The 21,445-nt window shown below is 41.6% G+C and overlaps 1 protein-coding gene across 2 annotated transcripts in view; it reads right to left on the reverse strand.

Moving 5' to 3' along the window:
* Positions 1 to 12,752, reverse strand: part of Fam91a1 (family with sequence similarity 91 member A1) — a 39,415-nt gene extending 26,663 nt beyond the window's left edge. Inside the window, exons 1-9 of one of the 2 annotated variants that reach the window (XM_029469676.2) lie at positions 12,437 to 12,490; positions 10,958 to 10,989; positions 7,713 to 7,797; positions 6,079 to 6,230; positions 4,539 to 4,596; positions 3,642 to 3,709; positions 3,011 to 3,124; positions 1,240 to 1,330; positions 804 to 866 (exon numbers count right to left, since the gene is read on the reverse strand). In XM_029469676.2, the coding sequence (XP_029325536.1) occupies positions 804 to 866; positions 1,240 to 1,330; positions 3,011 to 3,124; positions 3,642 to 3,709; positions 4,539 to 4,596; positions 6,079 to 6,162 (478 nt within the window). In that variant the 5' untranslated portion in view covers positions 6,163 to 6,230; positions 7,713 to 7,797; positions 10,958 to 10,989; positions 12,437 to 12,490. Of the gene's footprint in view, positions 1 to 803; positions 867 to 1,239; positions 1,331 to 3,010; positions 3,125 to 3,641; positions 3,710 to 4,538; positions 4,597 to 6,078; positions 6,231 to 7,712; positions 7,798 to 10,957; positions 10,990 to 12,436 lie in introns of both variants that reach the window. The other variant, XM_021183033.2, reaches the window with a different exon arrangement.
* Between the last annotated feature and the right edge of the window lie 8,693 nt (positions 12,753 to 21,445).

Here is a 21,445-nt window from a genome sequence, read left to right on the forward strand (position 1 = left end):
TAAGTCAGCTTATCAGATAAGAATAGGGACTAGAACAAATCTTGCAAATTCCCAAAAGTGAAGAAACCACTACCACAATTTCTGTCTCCAAGGACTCATTTCCTGTTAACCTATCGTTCTACATCACCAACTTCAAACCTAGATTAGATAAGTGAGCGTTCCACTTCCCTTTTAACTGTCTTTCTAAACTTGAAACAGAGTTCATGGAAGCCTATGGCCCACAAAGGATTACTGGGTTAGGGACAAATCTCACTAACATATACTACTCAAGGAAAAGTGGAGACTTGCTACAGCGCCAAGACTTGTCAAGAAACAACACTGACAAGAGGAAGTGTTTCTGGAATCAGCCAACCACTACCTGTTTCTCAACATCTAGTCACTCCTGGGAATTTGACCCTTTATACTCTTTTTCACACATACTGTTTCATTATGATTTTTAAAATCATAAATAACTACAGTAGCTAAATAACACCAGAAAAGATATTTACTATAAACAACTAACTGTAAGTTAGTACTTTTATAAAATTTAAAAATTAAAAAGGTGATTTCATTTGTAATTGTAGGAAATTTATTCTCAAGTTCTACTATTTTAATATAGCATATATATCAAATAACAGAAAATGAAATAGTAATAAATAATAATAAAACTATAAGTTGAGTGTAAAAATAGAAATTTTTTCTTTAAAAAAATCTTAATATCTAAAATTACAGAAAGGTTTGTGTCAAGTTTATTAGGTTGGTACATAGCATTTAACTTCAAGCAGTCATTCAAAATACACTGCAAACTGTCAGTGCAGACTTACCAGCTATACAACTGTCATCTGATATGGGCACATCCAGATAAATAAAGCCTTTGTTATATAAACCTACAAAGACAAAAATACCTAGGTTAGATGGGACACCATAGGACAGACAGTGTTTCTTCTAACAGCCTGACTGCTAGCCTCCTGTGAAGCCTTCCAACTGATGCTACATAAAGAAAAGAAAATCATATAGAAAAGTAACTACATTTTCTAAATATTTATTTCCTAGATATTTTTAGAACTACAAATCTCTTAGCAACCAGTTGTGTAGGTTTTTAATTACATCTACACCAAAAAATAAAAGACTAAGATCACATTTCAAGTAACATGACTTAAGAAATAGACTCAATTGGGGCCAGTAAAGTAATTAATATTAATTATCAACTGTTTAAAACAAGTTTTTGAATGACCGTGACCATGTGTACTAAGCACTTACTGTGTACAACATTGTAATCTAGTGAGCCAGAGAGCTGAGGACCTGAGTCGATGATCTTATCAATCGCGCCTTTCTCAGGAAAAGTGCATATCTAAGAAAGAGAAAATATGTTCAATTGTGTCCTAATTAACCAATTTGTAAGACTCTTAAGATGTATTCACATTGGAATCCATAAGTAAAAATACACATGGAATGAACCTTACTCTTGCCATTTACTACCTTAGAATTTAGACAATAAGACTATGCACATAACGATCACCTCAACTGCCAAATGATAATGCCGACAGTTTAGATAGCAAACCCACCACAACTATCGTCATCTGTTGGCCAGCAGTGATGCCCACGGACAAACACCAATGCAACGTAGTCAGATACAGGAATCCAAATCATTCTTATCAACCGTCTACTGAGAAAACTCCACATGCACAATGGTGATTTACGACAGTCTGCAGCACCCTAAGGAACAGCTTAGAGTGGAGCAAATTTCTAAGGCTTCCTACCTTAAAATGCCCTCCAGAAGAAATACAGATAAAACTAAATAATCAAAAGATGGAAAGGCCACACATCCCTTCAACCACATACAGATATGCCTTGGTCTCTAGACCCACAGAGCACCCTACCCTTTCTTCAATCACCATCCTTTCAAAATGTGTGTGGTGTGGATCGACTTCTGGAGACATCACTGCTCTTGATCGTGACTGTTTCCTTCAGGGCACATACCCTGACTCAGTGTAATTCAACAGTGGCTGGACTACAGATCCCAAACAACTGCCTGAGTATCTATCATTCCTGGACCTCTCATTATAACTTGAGCTCTTTAGTTAACTGTGGTGTGTGCTCACTTTCCTTATCTGTGAACTGGGTGCAAAGGTTGTCATGACTCTTAACCAGTTATGTTAGTGCATGGCACATGTACACAGCCAGTGCTCAGACATGTTAGCCATATTTATAGAAGGTTACACACATATTATGGCTACTAAGTGTGACATCATATCACTGTATACTGAGACCACTAATTAAGACCCCAGATTACTATACATAAGCCAAATCATGTCTCCTGCACCATTAAAAGGGTCTTGTAAATTCTACCTACTAACCTATTAGGATCATTTTAATGAGCTTGATTTTCTACAGGAAAATCAAATGTTACTGTAGGGAAGTGGTTCTGATGCTTTGATCAGAATCTGTTTACTGACGCTGAAGGTCCTCGCCCCCATTGGCTTTTGATCTATCAACATGATGCCAGTGGCCAATGACTGGGAGAAAAGAAAGAGGCAAGGACTTCCAGGTTCCTGAAGGCTAGGAGAGAGGAAGATACCTGGGAGACAGACTACTCAGAGCTACAAGGGAGCTCTTCCAAAAAGTAGGCAGAAAAGGAAAGTGGCCGGAAAGCATCTGGGGCGGCAAGACCAACGGGCTTCACAGAAGCTAAGTGAGCAACTAAGCTGAGGGCTGACTTAGAGGTGCTGCTGAGCTGGGAGTGGAGTAAGGGCATGTTAGCCATGAGAGGCTTACAAATGCCGGGCGGGCGACTGAGCATTTTAAAAATAAGCTAGTATGTGTGTGTGTTTCATCCATGGATCCAAGATAGCTCCTGGGTGGGTATGTGCATGCGTCCAGTCAGGAACACTGAGCAGTGCAGACAAAACTACATGCAACAGTTACTTTTGAAAACATTATGCAATATAATTAAAAACTTTAAGTTAAAAAAACAGAAATTCTGGTTTTGATTTTTCGTTTTCCTCGGGTTTTGGCCTATAAGGATCTCTACCTTGATGTCATCTTCTGTGATATAGCCAGCCTGCACCACCCACCACGCCTCGATGGCAATTTCCACTGGCTTCATTGGTAGAAGGTCACGGGCAGTTTTCCTTCTGAAGAATTTCTGCAATAATATAACACTTTAGGATCTGCAGCCAACTCAGATTACCACTGTCTTCTATCATCACAGAAGACATTACAACAGGCAACATCATCTCAAATTTTCATAGTTAGAATGCTAACTAGTTATATAGTGTAGAATCATTCTTTCTTAACTTATTTTAACATAAATTACTAAACACAGACGTCAATCCAGAAACAGTTCAAATAAAACCCAAAAGGTTAAAAACCTGTTCTTGAAAATGTGAACTTATTTCACTCATTAAATAAATTCTGGGGCTAAATTATCCAAATAAAAAGACAAGCAAAGAAAAGTTAACTTCCAAAAATAAATATTGTAAGCTATAACTCACTAATCGCTTAAGCCATAGCCTGGTGAACACTGAAGATCTGTTCACCACTCCTGCGATTCGCACATTAACTGGTTCCTGTTAAGAATCTGTTACTCCTAGAAGTCTAATCAAACTCTGGTTACAACCCAGTTCTGACGAAGAGGCCATCAGGTGAAGGGGACAACTCACTTTTGAAGATCTGCACTGATTCATCAGGTCAATGTACTGGTTCCTTCCTATGCCAAGAAGTCGCAGACCTGAAAGCAAGTCTTTCCTTTAATACGTCTTGAAATGTGAGTACACTATGCTCAATGACATTAGGAAAAAAATTCCAGTTATAAACTTTTATTCTTTTAATAATTGACTGATATGGCCCATCAATATCAAATTAAAAAGAATTCGTTACACAATGCTGATGAAACCTCGACTTCGGAAGAGATGAACTGAACTTGCCACTTTTGACAATGCTTTAAGCGCATGGTGAAGAAGCAGAAGTCCTCCCTCCCAGTTTTGAGAAGTAGAACTGCTTTTCAGCAGAGGCTTCTTAGACACAGAGCTCCACGACACGCTGACTGTAAACTTCACTTAGATAAGCACGTGAAACACAACAGACCATGTTTGTGGCACTCCTTGTGCTACTGTCAGGTAAGAATCCTGTGCACAGGCTACCCTCCTTCCATCAGCAGACACACAGCTCAGAGAATAGCCAGAACCTCAGTCGCTAGAGCAGTTACTCTCAACCTTCCAAGCGCTGCAACCTTTTAATAAAGCCACTCCAGCGTGGGACCCCAACTATACAATTATTTTGTTTCTACTTCATAACTGCAATTTTGCTAGTATTATGAATTATAATGTAAATAATCTGAACCCAAATGGGTTACAACCCATGGGTTGAGATTTGCTGCTCTCTAGAATAAAGGTTAGGCCTAAATTTCTGACTCCAATTCTTCCCAATCTCACATCTGATTTTTATTATGCAATAAAATACTCATTGATACATATTTCAGGCCACAAACACACATTCCTAATATATTTATACACAAAGACAAAAACCTAAATGTTACTCCTTCACAACTGGATACTCACAGTCAGCAGCAGTAAAATTAGGCAATGAATCGTAACTTTTCTCACTGTTCATGATGTCCTTTGAAAAAGAAAGAATACAAAATTTGAAATGAAACTTTCCTTAGATGAAAAAAGAATATATGTATACATTACTACCACCGAATAGAACATTTATTATCATTTCAGGAAACAGTGGATCATAGCTGACACCCTAGATGTGCATGCACCACTGTGGTACTAAGCCATGGCAACAGCCTAGTAAAGGAACGGTAAACTTGGGGCCTGAGTTTCTCAGGACTCTCTGTGAGTCCCAGAGAGCTGCCCTGTTAGTCTCCATTAGAGTGCAGAGTTCTAGATTTTCAACACTTCATAGCCAATCCTTCATCCCTCCTCTGAGAGATCTGTCAACTCCATCGGTATGTATCTGAAATACTACCAACAATGATTCTAATTACTTCCAAGCCTTTGCTCCTATCTCAGTATCAGATTAGACTTAGGATCTGGCTTTTTCAACAGCAATCTTCTCCAATAATACTATTTATTGTTGGATAAGACCTGTCTTCAACACAATCATTTACAAACAAAACCTGCACAACAGTGAGCATGTGAGTGTAATTGTAATGAAAGCTAGCAAATATTATAAAAAATATAAATATCCTAACCCTGTGGATACCAGAAAAAGAACCCGAGACAAGAGGAAGGAGCTGAGCAGCTCCACCTCGTCCCGCCACCCCGTTTCCTCATCAGCTACCTGCAACAGAGCACTTCAAAAACACAGACTACCAAGTGCCCACAGAAAAGTGGCTTCCAGAGCTAAAGAAGGGAGCTTGAAGTCAAGGGCCCTGGGCACAGCACACAGCGTACTAGTCCCCCTGCTACCGCAGGTGCTTAGCAGTGTACTAGTCCCCTGCTGCAGGTGCTTAGCTTTCTTGAGTATATGCTTTTTTCTGCTCTTTCAGTGTCTAGAGAGCCCAAAATAGCAGGACTCCAATATAAACAGTGAATAAATACTAGATATTAATGTCAATTTTTATAGAAAGTTTACTTAACAGAACAGTGTAGAATTACTATTAATGTTACTCAACAAGAACCAAATACAAACTAGCTTTGGAATAAAGTTAGAAGTTAATAATTACAGCAACTATACAACACTGGGTGTGTGTTTTTTATACAGGGTGAACAGTTAAATACACTAGTCTCCCTGATCTTACTGTTGAAGCTTGAAACCCACATTTTCAATCTTACATATTATAAGCTGTAATAACTGCTGGAATAAATAACTGATTAGCATCATAACTGCACAAAGGGTAAACAACACGTTCAAGGACAAAGAATACAGCAGACACCTTTACAGCACAAAAGTATCAATAGTAGCAAGCTCACGCACAAGTAAGTGTGCCTGAGCTACCTTGTGACCAGCATTCCGTTTACACATTAACTGGATAGACAACATCAACGATAGCTCTGAGCTCCAAGCGGGTAGGCTGGTGGTTTGCCATAAGGTGTTCCTGGCTTGGAGTCCCACCCCACTGTTAATGGTTCTCTCGCACTAGACACTAACCTCCATGATCCCAGCATAGTATGAGAATGGGGTTATCCTCAGGCCCTTGACCATGATGTCGGATAAGTGGTAAGGGTACAGCATGAGATGGTCACGACTGTACTTCAGCAGCTCCTCATAGTATTTGCGTTCATCTTTCTTGACATGTTTAACTGCAAGAATAGGAAAATATCCCGTTTCCTCAGGTTTCTTACAGCTTCACCATAAACACAGCATGAAATACATACCTTTTAACTTTTGAAACAGTATTCAAACTAGACAAGAACAATCAACTGTTAGAACAAAGCAACAATATTATCTCAAACAGAAAAATGTGAGTCTTCATAATATAAGTGAGACGTAATTAAGAAATATAGAGAAAAGAATTCTTACTAAAACAAGAAACAGTATAAAATCAACATATATAAGCTGTAAGTCTTACACCCTTGATCACATCACTTCATAAGATAGCCAGACCAGACTAGTCTTCAAGGAAAACTTTTAAAAAACATTTTCTGATTTTGTTTTTGCTTTTGCTCTATGAGTTATGGATTGAAGCCAGGGCTGTGTCCACCACTAAGCTGTAACAGAACTTGAATTCTCCCAAGTAGCTGAAATCACAGGCCTTTTCCACCAGGCTTCTTTGTCTGTCCATTCGTGTGGAGGAGGAGGCCGCCCTCCTCCATCACTCCTCAGCATATTCACCGTGTTCATTTTAAATGTATGTACGCATATGCAGTAAAGAATAACTTGAGAGACTAGCTCTCTCTCATTACCGTGTAGCTGCTAGGGACTGAACTTAGGCAGTGAGGCTCAGCACCAACTGTCCTTACTCACAGAGCTCATCGACCTGGCAGACCCTCTACCAACAGACAGGACTTCTTACTGAGATCTAGGCTTCACCACTTAGGCTGAGCACGCTAGTCAGGGAGCCACCAGGATCTGCTTGTCTCTGCCACCCCAGGGTAAAAATTAGACACCTGAGACCACATTTATCGTTTTAATGTAGGCACTGAATACTGCATTCAGGTGTCCACATGGAAAGCACTTTACCAAACTGAACTATCTCCCTTGCTACTTACCACACTGTGTTTTTTAAATTTAAAAAGCTTTCTGAATTCAATGGAAAATGCCTGTATAGGAACTCTCCGGAGTATTAATGCTTAAAAATAACACATATCATTACAGAAAATAACCAAATTAGTTTGAGAAAAAATAAGTACTTTAAATGGAGGGAGGAAAAAAATAATGCCAGAACTAACTATACTTAAGACTTATTCCAGGTATTCTAGAGTTTTCACTGAAGTTACAGAATTCCGGAAAGTCATGGTGACAAAATAAAACTTAAGTCTGAAATGATCAAGAATTCGTGTCCTTTTTCTTCTCTGGCACACTTCCTCACTCAGATAGGATTGAGATTTTTATAGGAAAAATGGACCTATAAGAAGCATTCTAAAAAGGAATTTTCATCACACTTATAGAGAAAAATCCACAATATGAACTGTTATTAGGTGGAATGAAGTAATCTGAAGGTTCTTAAAAGTCCGTACATAGAGAAACTTCAGATCTATGCAGAACACACTGAAAACTAAGAGAGATTTAGAAAAGTGAAAAGACAGTCATCTCCAACCCAGTAGAAAAACGTCTCCACTTACCTAGATTATTTCTGTAGCGCAGCTGATTGCGAATGCTGTACAAAACAACCTGCTTTTCATATTCTCGCTGTGAGTTTCCAAGACTCTAAAAGAAAGTGCACATGGCTATTAGAGTTTCCAGATGGTACTTTTTTTTACCATAAAATTAAAAAATAAAAAAGACCCCTATTTACCCTGCCATCTCTAATGCCCAGAACTGAATAAGTAAACTTAATTCTTAGGTTTTATTATGTTAACTTTATTATTATGATATTAAAACAAAATCCCACATGTTTCTTTGCAGTTTGCCTTTCTACAATGATTTACTTAAAATTTTACACAATATAAATATTTACACAAAATAAAAAAAAACAGTATAAGAATGTAACTTTACTTGTTAACAAGATTGGTAATAAAAATTTCCTTCCAGATTATCCCAAATTTAAGTGAAATGGATAGATGGGTGCATAGATGGGTGGGTAGGTGGTTGAATGGATGCGCTGGGTAGATGCTAGGTGGCTTCTCACATCCACCCTTATATAAATTTAAGAATACAACTAAGGAAGGACAGATTGACAACCCAGACATTCTGGACTGAGCTGAGATTAACATTTCTACAAAACAGACATTTCAGATGTGCTAAGACTGCTTCTGTAGCATGCCATTCCCTCACTGCTGCTGTGGAAACCTGTGGACAGTGCTGCCATTCTCCCACACAGCCCTACATGGGCTCCACGTAGCACTGGTGCCAGGACCCCCAGGACACCAAAACCCAGACATGCTCCAGTCCCTTACAGAAAATAGTATCCCATGTGCTAAGTATAATCTGCACACACCCTATATTTTCTGCATATTTTTAAATAGTCTAGAGATTACTTCTAATAGCTACTAACATGTTGTTAGACTATATTATCTATGAATAAAGCTAGAAATAGGTCTGTATACATTCAGGATAAACCCTTTTTTGGCAATATTTTCAGTCAATGGTCCTACAGACAGATATACAGACGTACATAATAAGCAAATTTCTTTCTAGCTGTAAACATAATATTTTAAGTTCTAAGTTGGGACTATAAAAACAGAATAAATATGCTTGATCATAGTCAACCTGACATTCATGTGTGACCACAAAGTTAGTATAGTATCAAAGTGTTCTCTTGCTTCTAATTACTATGTATAGTGGTTTTTGTTTGTTTTATATTGTTTTTTTTTTCTTCTTTCTGGTTCACCATAAAGTTAAACTAGACATTTTTAATGACAAAATAATTAGAAGATGCAGTTGGTTGTTATCTTTTATAGGTCTTTTTGGTTTTGTTTTGTTTTTTTTTTTTTCCCGAGACAAGGTTTCTCTGTGTAGTCCTGGCTGTCCTGGAACTCACTCTGTAGCCCAGGCTGGCCTCGAAATCAGAAATCCGCCTGCCTCTGCCTCCCGAGTGCTGGGATTAAAGAGGTGTGCACCACCACGCCCGGCTCTTTTATAGGTTTTTAAAAGCCAAAGCCACATACCTATGTTTTGCAATCAGATAAATGAAACACCTAGCTAAATACCCTGCCCTGTAATTGGACAGGCTGCAGGGACGGCCATGCTCAACCAGGACAGATGTGCACAAGCTACTTCCTAGAGGGCAGTGCACTGTGGAGACACTACCCCAACATCCTCTGTCCAGCAGCCAGGCTCCTGGCTGTACCAAAGATTACTGAGGGTTTCAGAATGTCAACACATCTGTCAAGGCTCCCACAGCTGCACTACCATGTCAAAGTCTCCTTGTCAGGAAACACACATGCATTGTACACAATCATGCCATCCCGCTACAATCACCACAAGTTCCAAACTTGAGGCGTGCCCTTCTGGTTCAAAGTAAGTCCTTTAAGTTAGCATTATTCATCGGTACGGCTCACTGAAGAATGTGAACTCTATGACCACGTGCGCTCCAGGACTAGGTGTGGAGCATGTGAACGGCCCCATCAGTGAATATGTTAGGACTCAAATCCCTAAAACCTCGAGCATGCTTTATTTTTCCCTCAAGAAATATATAAAATAAAGAATCTGTTCAGCAACTGCTTGACTCTCCACCCTTCTCCAACTCTCCCATCATTTTAAACCACTGTGCCTGGGCTACAGACTACAGACCCAGATAACAGGGAAGCCAGCCACTTCACTAGGACACTGTGGGCTGCACATGGGAAGGCCTGCTGGATGCAGCAGGGCTTCACAGAAGAGGAACTAGAACAGGCAAGATGGAAAAGAGCACTAACTTACAGAGCACGCCCTGCACAGCTGATAACCCTGAAAGCAAACTTCCTACCCTCAAGGCACCTATGAGCCCCAATGTAGACATCCTCACAGGTACTTTTCTACAAAATAAATATATAAATAGGTAAATAAAAATAACCACATTTTAAAAATTGGTCCACCATAGAATTTCACTTTAAATACATTCATTGTGTTGAACAATAAATGCCTGATATTAGTAAACTATAGAAAATTCCTAAAAACAATGGCCTGACCTACATTTTTTTCTTCCCATGCTAGGTATGGAACCCAAGGCCCTGTACATGCTCAGCCCCCATCTACAGCTTTTTAATGTGCCTTCTAAAGGCTGGTGCAACCCATAGAACAAAACAATTTTTTCCTCAGCTCATCCACACCAGGGTGGAGGGGAGGGGGGGGCTAATAGCTTGTAAGATTTTTTTTTTTAAATCCAAGTCTCCTTCCTTCAGCTTTTCAAAATGGGGAAATGAGTCAGTTCCAAGTTAAGCCCACCAAAACTTACTGGAAGTCATATCAACATACTTAGTATTTACAATATCAAAAGACTTATTATTCCTACACGTGTCAAACAATGAATGCCTAATATTAGGAAATTACAGAAAAATCCTGAAAACATCCTTTCTTTACCATAAGGAAATCCCTATTCTTAATACAGCTGTGATTTTTTTATAGCATTTTAGGAGTCATCTCAAGCCAATGCCTCATTACCTCTGACAAACAGCTACTAAAACCAACAACGTACACAGATGCTTAGGGCACAAAACCTAACTCAGAATCTAAGCACAAAAGGCAGCTTGGTGGGGTGACAGCTGTGATGTGTGTGAGGGGCGACAGCGCAGGGACAACACGGCTGAGGGCTGGCACTTGGGGGTTTATAGACAGTGACAGACAGTAGAAGACTGGGCTTGCAGAGTAGTGTGGAGAGAATGAGAAGGTCCTGTGCTGAAGATAAGAAAGCAGACAGAAGGGTGATGTCATCTAAAGTAGACCTTACCTTCAGGACACCAGGGGAAGGCTGGAGAAGGTCTGCAGAAACAAAGGCCACACTTAGCCTGCCTCAGAACCGGGCCTTTCAGTGGTTTCACACGCAAAAACTAATCAGTTTATATTTGAACTTAAGTTTTAGCACTGTCCTATGACTGTATTAGTAACAATTAAGTTTGGGAAGGCTTTTGCCAATCCTAATAGAATCAATTGTTTAAGTTGGGTATAAGCTATTTAAAAAGGAAATAAAGAACTATTTACTCTAGTTGTCTTCAAATACGTCTCAGAACATATGTATCTAAAGAACAAAAACTATCTGCTAAACTCATTCAAATTTAAGAGGAACTTATTCCCAAAGATTTAGACTTGTTCTTTTTTTCAAGTTTCAGAAACTGAAACTTGACATCTTTGACAACCTATAGACCTTTGCCCCTGAAACACACCTTGCTATTACCTAGGGTTCTGGTGTCTTAGAAGTATTTTGTCACGTGATGCCCACCAGACCCTTAACTCGTTCCCTAGAACTAGGACTCAAAGTAAATCACAAGAATCATAAAACCATTGCCACCACCATGCCATACATTCCAAAAGTATACCTGCTGCCCATCACCAAGAGAAACCAGAAATCAGAGGAACTTAGAAACGGCGGGCAGCGAACCCCTGCATTGCATGTAGTACACATACTATACATGTAAGCACACACATCAAGGCCTTCGTAAAAGTTCAAACCACCTATCCGTTCTTTTCTTTCACCAGTCCATTTACTCTGTCTCCGACAGAACAGACTCTCCGTGGAGGCAGGATCCTTAAACTATCTGCATCCAAACCCAGGTACAACAACTAGTGCTCAGTAAACACGACTGAGTAAAACTACCACTCATCGTAAGCATTCGATTAAAAAACAAAAACAAAACCCCTCGGGTCATGCTCCGGTTGACACATTCTTTATAAACTCAGGCTGTGCAAAGGACGAAGTCCGACAACACAAACCACACACGTACCCTTCCAAATCAGGCCTGACTGTCCTGTCAGCCTCAGCAGCTATCACCCTCACGCATCCAGCCAACATTTCCAACTCTGGTGATTGTTCACAGCTCCGGAGACGTACTCTTCCCTCTTCCCGGGGGTGGAGGGCCTTCGTTCCTCATCTTAGTAACTTTTAGTGGTCTTCCAGGGCCAACTTTAAATGCTTTCAGTTATACATGCAACTCCAAGCAGGCACCCTAAGCCCCAGATACGCTCCAGAGGAGGTACGTGTGATCTGTCGCTTTGCACTCCCTTCTCCCAACACTCTCAAGTTTGGGGGCCCGGGGACTTTATTAAAATAAAATTTGCAGGCGCCTGGCTTACAGAGTCTGCGGGCCGAGAGTCTACAGGCGAGTCCGGGGGACACCCTTCCAGCCTTCTTGGGAGACAGCGCACGCCCAGTTTTCCCGAGCCCCCCGACGGCCCGCAGGTCAGGCGACAGAGAAGCGGGGCGGAGCCATACCTGCTTCACGTTCGTTGGCAACTTGCTCCAAGGATAATTGTGCCGGATGTGGAACTCAACGTCGATGTTCATGATGCGGGAGCCCAGGCCCGCGGCGGCCGCGGCTGCCACGCCGCCTGCCGCCCGCGAGCGCCCGGCCCGTCAGCGGAGCCCGCACGTCTAGGCCGCACGAGCACGGCGCCGCCCCATGGCCAGGCCCCCACAGGTCCGCGCGGCGCCGGCCACGGGGCACGGACGGGCGCGCCAACTACGTACGACCCGCGCCTCGGCGGCAGCTCCAAGTTTCTTCCGAGTTTCGGCCTGCCGGAAATGGCTCTGTGCCGACGTCACTTCCGCTCACTGGCCTAGGGCCGAGCGTGGAGCTCCGCCCTCCCCCCACCCCCCCACCCCCGCACGTGGTTGAGCGGCGCAGGAAGGCGGGACCCAGAACCCTCCGGAGCCCAGCCAGCCCCGCCTGCGCTGGGGTGACAGAGGCTCCCTGGTCTGCACCGCTGGGCTTGTGTGACTCAGTTTCCCGAAAGTGTGTCTCCAGTGGCTCTGTCAGTTGTCTGAGCAAAAGCGCTGCTAATGGAAGAACCCCTCTCGCCACCCTGCGGAACAAGAGAACACCGAGTATGCCTGGGCCCCCACCCATTGGCCTAGAGTCGCTAGCAGCGTCATCCCTTCCAAGCATTCGCTGTATCCTGGGGATGGAGAACGTTGGACTCCTTCCAAGATCCAAATTCTTAATATGTAGGGATTTGAGGTGCAGAAATGTTAACTTGCTTCGATCGCCTTTTTAAACGCAGAACTAGGATGGTATCCCTACAGCTCTCCTGAAGTCTTCGGGAACGGTTTCTTCCAGAGTATATTTTATTTCCTAAGCAAACTCATTTAACTGCAAGACTTCAGTGTTTCTTTGACTATTTTTCACTTTAAAGCAATGTTTTTAAGTCATGTTTTGTTATACACTACTGATACGAACTGAAAACATTAAAGATGCTTAATCCATACCTCAACAACTGACAAGTCTGAGGCATACCATTATAACTAATTATTTGAAACTATTATGGCACACCCTGCTCTTACATAGGTGTATTGGTCTGGTTATCTGATTGCAGTAGCTTCGTATCCTGTTGAGACCCTCCTCAACATAGCTAAAATGTTCTGAACTCCAATAATGCGACAGTATTCAAAAGTATGATCTGTCTACTTTGTATCATTCCCTTGCTTTGTTTCACAGTCAGTGAAACACTGCCACAGCTACTAGGCCTATCAGAAGAAGAAAGTGAGGTTGGCAGGGCTACAAGATCACTCAGAATGGCAGAGCCCACTGGTTTTTTACAATTTATTATTTTATGTATGAGTGTTTTGCCTGCATGTATGTGTGTGTGCACCACCAGTGTGCCTTGTGCCTTCAGAGGCCAGAAGAGGGCATCAGATATCAGGTGCCCAGAAATTGGATTTCAGATTTTTTTGCTAAACAAAAGCAAGTGATTTTAGCTGCGGAGCCAACTGTCCAGGCCCAGCCCGAGGCTGTTTATTAGAACCAGCCTTTGAATTCCTCAGAACAACCTTCATAGAAATATTCTGTCTCCTACTTTAGTTTAGGAAAGTTCATTTAGAGTTAGTGAAATAATCCGCCCCCCCTACATTTTTCATAATTCTGCATGTGAACAGACAGTATTCTTCAGAATCTTTTTTATCTAGTATAATGTAAGTAACAAGAAAATTAAAGACATCTTCATTCTTAAATCCCTACAAATCTTTATTTCAACTGCTGAAAGCAGTTAACTGGGCATGAACCCATTCATCCTTTCTGTATTTCAAATAATAAATCTAATTTGAACTCAACAGAAGCTAGTAATGGTGAATGGATGCCTGCCAAATCAGTAAAGTACAGACCTGTGAGAAATATCCCACCATGGTGAATTATAAAGGCTCTCAGTATGTAGCCCCCAAGAGCAGATTTTTAAAGGAGGAGATAACATTAGATCAAAGTTATATGGACAGGAAGAAGACAGATAGCAATTCCTTCAGAGTGGGAACCTGTATCAGATTGATTTATAAAAATACAAGATGCTTGTGGAAGGACTGAACTGCCTCCAAGATGGCCAGGAAGCAAATTGATTCTGGTCATTCCTCAACTAACCCACAAGGTGCAGGGCCCGCTGTGTGGAAACTCCAGGAACAAGATAGCTCCCTGGGCATTAGAAAGGAGAAAACAGCTACCAAATGAATTCCCTGGGCAGCACTGGTGACCTCATTGAGACATTTTGGAAAACAATAAATCCCATTCTTTTACATTCCTGACTCCGGTCTCTGCCTTTCACATTCTAGAGAGATCAGAAACAACAGTGTTGTGGCAGGGCCCCACCCACAGACACTGTCTGAGTAAACAATAGCTTCAGACATGCAAATGCCATGTGCGGCTTTCTCTGCCAACTATACTGGGTCAGATTAGAGAAAATTACCCAGCTGGTTTGAGCAACCTGAGCTTGTTCTTAAAATGTAATGATGACATCATGAAGCTCAGGCTGGCCTTGAACTCACTATGTAGCTGAGGACACTGCTGAACTTCTGATCCTCCCGACTTTATCGCCTCAGTATGGTGATCTACTCTTCAGAAAAACTATCAAACTATTCATCCCCAAAGTGTCAACAGAAATAATGAGAAGCAGCAACTTTTAACTAAGGAGCTGCTGGATAGTCCCACTCACAGAGCCCAGATTAGCATGCCCTATGAGGAGAAGAATTACGGCTCACAATGATTCCCATGGCTAGAACCTAGAAGTGCTTCCTTCAGGGCAGTGTGATTAAGATACCCTGGAGATAGGGACATTATCTAGGGCTATCTAAATGGCATAGGGTAATCATACCGTCCACAGGGATGACGATGGAAACTGACGTCAGTGGTTTGGGATCCCAGCCAAGGCTGTGGAAAGCTCCTAGGAGCTGAAAAGGGAAATGGATTCCTCCCTAAACCTCAAGAAACACTCCTGCCAAGACATTTGAATTTCTGATTTCCTTGACTGTGAGATAATAAATTCTTAATATTGAGCTTTTTAACATGGTGATTTGTCACAAGAGCAATAAGATATTACTATACTCTCCCGACAAAATATCCCCATACCCAAACAAGTGATGTATAAATTTATATAATCACGTTCTTCCAGTTCCAAATGCAAATACCCTTTCGGGAAATAATCCTTTCTTAGCGTTAGGAACATGTTAGGCACAAATATGTTATCCTTTTCAGAGAGTAATTTGAAAAAAAAAAAAAAAGAAATGCTCAGAGATTGAAATGCTCAGACATTAAATGGGGACAGAAAATAGTTTCTCAAACAAAGAAAAGGAAACTGCATTTTGAGCTTCACACTTTTTCTGGGCCTGTCCTTGGCCATGGGTTTAATTCAGACAGGCTCGGCTCTGTTCTAAGAACTAGTTCATCACCCCACACATTTGGATTCGGTTGCTCATACCTCTAAGCTTTTGTCCTGGCTAATTTCTCTGCTGCCTTCCCCATACCTGGAGCAGGAGACTCAGTGTCCCTTACAAATTGCCTTAGTTTATGTTCTTCATTGCAAGGAATCACTGGCTAGCCATTTGATGTCTGTGTGTCATCTGTCTCACTCTATAGGGAAGGACTTTGTTACATTCCAAAGTTTCTCTTCAGTACCTTGAGTTAGGCTTCCTGCATAAGTGCTTAATAGAATATTACACGCATTGACTGAATGAAGCTATGTTACAGACGAGCCTTGCCTGACATCTTGTTCAGAATTATAACACACCTCCAGCCCCCTGCCACCCAACACACTGCATTATTTTTCTCCGTAGAGGGGGACAGGAACGTATTGCCATCTAATGTGGTCAGTAAGTGATTTTATTGTTTTAAAACATCCTATTTGTTAGAGCAGAAGCTTCCCAAACTCGGGGGCTCTAATCTGCTTGCTGTTCAAGCTTACATTAGTTCAGGCACTCAGTAAACACTGGGTAGATGAAAACACAGAGCAGTATTCTCATGAAAATCCAGACGACTCTCTTGAAACTTTGGAAAGCCCTCAGCATCTCCCATACCAGCCCATGGAGCTGGGCTAGGACATATGGACCAGAGATCCCAGCCCACTTCCTTCTACCCTCTGCTATGGTGGTTGCTCGTGGTGGAAATCATCAACACCCTATGCTGAAGTGGAGAAATGCTTCAACCTCTGTCTTTGTCAAAAGAACAGAAAACATCATCTAGACAGATCACCCCAGCCGTCATCCTCCCTGTGTAGGCTCTTCAGAAATAGTAACGCAGTTGCAGCCTCCTTGTACTTGCCTTACCATTTACTCCCTTAGGGATTTGGGGTACAAAATGCTCATCTCTATTCCTCTTCCTGGAAAATTTTGCATACTGGCACTGAATGGAATTATTTTTAATTATTTCTTTATTTTATGTGAGTACATTGTTACTATCTTCAGACACACCAGAAGAGGACATCAGATCCCATGATAGATGGTTGTGAGCCACCATGTGGTTGCTGGGAATTGAACTTGGGACCTCTGGAAGAACAGTCAGTGTTCTTTACTGCTGAGCCATCTCTCCAGCCCCCTGAGTGAAATTCTAAAGATCCCAAATAGACATTGGAGAGGGTGGAAAGAGCAGAGTAATATGGGGTGTTTCTTTTGCACTATGGAGTTTCTGTGAATAGTGGGCACATTGTGATTCACATTTTTAATCCCAGCACTCAGGTTGAGTCAGAGGATTGCTGAAAACTCTAGGCCAGCTTGAGCTACATAATGAGTTCAAGGCGAGGCTACGCTAACGAGGAGACCCTGTCTCAAAAAGAAAAAGCAAAGCAGTTTCTGGGCTGTTTCCTTTGCAAATGGCAAGCCAGTGAAGAGATAGAGCTTATTTTACAGAGAAGCAGATAGGTGCTCTGCCATACAGCCTCCTAAAAACTCCAATACTCCATATCTATGTGTAAATATAGAATACTCTATGCCTATCTTCTGAAGTCAGTTTGTGTTCCAAACAGTCACCATATCGAATGTGGAAAGGAAGATTCAAGTGTCAACCCAAAAGGCCTCCACCCCAAAGCTGGACAATTGTAGTACTGAAGGTAGCCACCAGGGGCTGATCTCATACAACATTTAAAACCTCTAGTGTCTTCTGCCTATTGCCTCTTACCTAACTCATTCTCATGGGCCTGTCAGTCTTTGAAACTCCTATTCAAATTCATCTTCAGTGGTCAATAACACCAAGTACTGTTGACTGTGCTTTCAAAAGCGTGTCACTGGGGTTCACTGGGCAGTGATCCAGCTGAAGTCAGTCCCCATTCACACCTTTAAGTAGCTCCCGGTCCACAGAACAGGACGGTCAGCTGTAAAGCTCAAGCTATTATTAATTGAACATTACATTTCACAGTATCTACTACAAAGAGCAAAGTCTGTCTGAAGATGAATCAATGCTCGGAAGTTTTTGCTTGTTTGTTTTAGTCTTCTTTTGGTTCTGTGTTCCATGGTTGGCTTTGAACTTATAGCAATCCTCCTGCCTCAGTCTCTCAAGTGCTGAAGTTGTGGGTGTAAGCCACTGTACCGGTAGGCTTGGAAAAATGGAGACAGAAGAGACAAAATGTTGAAAGCCATGACCAGGAGTTCTCTCTGGAAAGTTCCTCTAACTTGTCCCCATTCCTCCAACAAACTAGCTAATTTAAATATGTAGAGAATGTTGAGGGAAAGAGACACAGAATTTTAAAGTGTGGATACTATCTTTAAATGGAGACATCGTCCTGGAAACACTAGAAGCACTTGAGGAGTTTGTTTTGCTTTGCTTTGTTTTTAAATACCAGTGTTCAGATCTCACATCATATCAATCCGACTTCACACCAGAGGGAATATGTCAGAATCCCTGGAGTGGGAAACCAGGTGCTGCCTGCTTATAAAGTATCGCCAGGAACTCTGATGTGTAGGAAGGGCTGACAACTACTTACAAAAATCTTTAAGCCTCGGTATTCAATTAAAAATATCTAATTCTAATTCTCTAAGCCAATGATTCTGTTGATCAGATACAATAATCAAATCTATTGTGTATAATATATAGTAATTGAAAATATTATGCTTGGGCAAATATAATACTTCATTTGCATGTGCAAGACAATCAACCCAATCTGGGTCTCCTGGAATAAGAAATGAATAGCTTCAACATGCTCTGAAGACCAAGGAAATATTTTTTCCCATCCTTTGACAGCAATCAGGAGACTCATAAGTTAAAAAAGCACACACTTCTGAGCCACCATGGAGACTACCTGAGTTTGTGTTTTATTTATGAATTGGTCTGCTTTGGTCCTTCTAGCTTATTAGGATGCCCGGTCACAGCCCAGGACTTGGCTGGAATAGATTTTGTTGTTTCCTTCTACATTACGTCATCCCCTGTTTACATTGTTACCAACAAGGAACTCTGCACTACTGAACAAGAAATACCAGATCGTCCGCTAGTGCAAACTGTGATCGGAGATCAAGGTGTGGGAGAGCAGGATGCTCCTATAACCTCTCCAAATGAGATCTGAGTGACAGATAGGGAACGCTACTGCCTATGGCTACTGCTCATTCTGAGGAAATGTCAGCGGCTGTGGAAATATTTCCTCCTCAGTTCACAGAAATGTAAAATTGTCTTTCCTGTAGGTTTAACAAATGACTACGTCTTTTTTTTTTTTTTTTTTTTTTTGGTTTTTCGAAACAGGGTTTCTCTGTATAGCCCTGGCTGTCCTGGAACTCACTTTGTAGACCAGGCTGGCCTTGAACTCAGAAATCTGCCTGCCTCTGCCTCCCAAGTGCTGGGATTAAAGGAGTGGACCACCACGCCCAGCATGATTACGTCTTTTAAGAAACTATAAACTCAGAGTACACACTTATTTTTTATTCTTTTCTTTTATTTCATTTTTTAAAATATGGCAAGTCTTTTGAATCATACATCTAGTAAAAATGTGCTCAGGAAGGCAAAAAAAATCAATTAAAATTAATTTAAAACTCCAGAGATACCTATATTTCCTTGAGAAAATACCAGCTATTATAAAGAAATCCAAGGTTCAACATTGGAACATGAAATAGAGTTTTAGAGTCTCAGCCAACTACTCATGTTGAAAGCTGAGTTTGGCTAACAAGGGGGCTTTTCTCAGAATTCTCTGAGCTCCCATGCCAGGTCTTGAGAGGAAGCAGGGAAGACCACGAAGCCTTCACAGCATCCCAAACTTCCCAACAGAACTCACTACCCCAGAGAGATGACAGCGTGTTAACATAGAGAGGCCAAATCCAGTCCCTCAGTTACTGGAATTAAGTCATACACTTATACACACACACACACACACACACAGGCACACGCACACGCACACATGCACACACTCATGCATGCGCACACACTCATGTGCACTCACCCCTATTATTCTGTGGGGTAAGGGCACAAGGGAAATTATGTCAGCCCCAGAAGATGTAACAGCAGATTTATTTTCTTGTGTATGGAAACAGTCATGCGCAACCATCCTCATCAAAGCGATGGTTAAACCCAAATGACGGGCTGGTTTAATCTGAACTAAGCCCTGTTTCCTGCACAGGAGATAAGAGGTGAGACTGAATTGAAGTGACAGCTAGCTCTTCACTATCTGTGTTCTGAGACATCAGTATGACATGACAAGACCTCAGGGACATCCGGGTATGTCAAGGTTGAACAAGGAAGGTTTCCATGGACACACGGAGGAGTAATAACTCAGAGGACCCCAAGTGTGACTTCTATGTGACAAGACTTTGAATTTCTAAATCTAAAGAGTGTGTGTGGCTCCTTCAGGCACACAAGTCCGACCCATCCTATGAAGAAGCTGAGGATCAAGGCCATTTCAAAGACCTCATTGGTGAGATGAACGTGAGACACATGATTAACTTCCAATGTAAATGAAGCACATTTATTCTATTTATGGATAAAGGGAAATTATCTCATTCTATAAATCGGGGAAAGATAACAAAAGGCTCTAGATGAGACTTCTATGCTAACCCCAAGCCTCACAGACCGACAATAGAAAGAATATTAAAAACTGATTCTTCTTTGCTGGCAAATACTGACTCCTGAGTCTAGAAATGAAATTCGGCTAAGAACTGTCAACTTAATGAATAGACACAGACAGTTCAGCAAATGTGGACCAAATAGTTTGAATGTGCCCAGTGCTATGTTAAGCATTTAGGTAGGGCATGGAGCAAGTAGGATGGAGATTCTAGGTACGCGATTTAATAGGCTGTAGAGTATAATGTAGGAGTGGATAGAAGATGCTAGAGCACGGAAATAAATCTCATTGAGGACTCCTGGGAGAAGTCGTTCTTGCTGCTGAATGCTAATGCTGGGATAGATCGGAACCACGTATGAAAGGAGATTTTGCTGCCAGGGAATTATACCAGGATACCACAAAAGGCAATAGCACATGAAAAAAAACTGACAACTAGCCACGTGTTTCGGTGCATGCCTATAAGCACACAACTTAAGAGACTGCACCAGAAGGATTATGGGTTTGAGCAAGTTTGGGTTACATAATGAGAGGCTGCATCAAGAAAACAAAACAGACAGACAGAGAGATGCGAATGCTGACTCAATTCAGTACTTTTAGAATAGAAGCCCAACTGAAGATAACCTGTGATTTTATTTTACTTTTTTATTAGATATTTTCTTTATTTACAGTTCAAATGTTGTCTCCTTTCCTAGTTTCCCCTCTGAAAACCCCCATCCCCTCTCCTCTCCCCCTGCTCACCAACCTACCCACTCCTGCTTCCTGGCCCTGGCATTCCCCTATACTGGGGCATAGAACCTTCACAGACCAAGGGCCTCTCCTCTCACTGATGGCCTAATAGGCCATCCTCTGCTACATATGCAACTAGAGACAAAAGCTCCAGGGTACTGGTTATTTCATATTGTTGTTCCTTCTGTAGGGTTGCAGACCCCTTCAGCTCCTTGGGTATTTTCTCTAGCTCCTTCACTGGGGACCCTGTGCTCCGTCCATCCAATGGATG

This window comes from Mus caroli, unplaced genomic scaffold (genome assembly GCF_978045245.1).
Source record: "Mus caroli unplaced genomic scaffold, Mus_caroli_1 scaffold_16, whole genome shotgun sequence".
NCBI classification, from domain to species: Eukaryota; Metazoa; Chordata; class Mammalia; order Rodentia; family Muridae; genus Mus; species Mus caroli.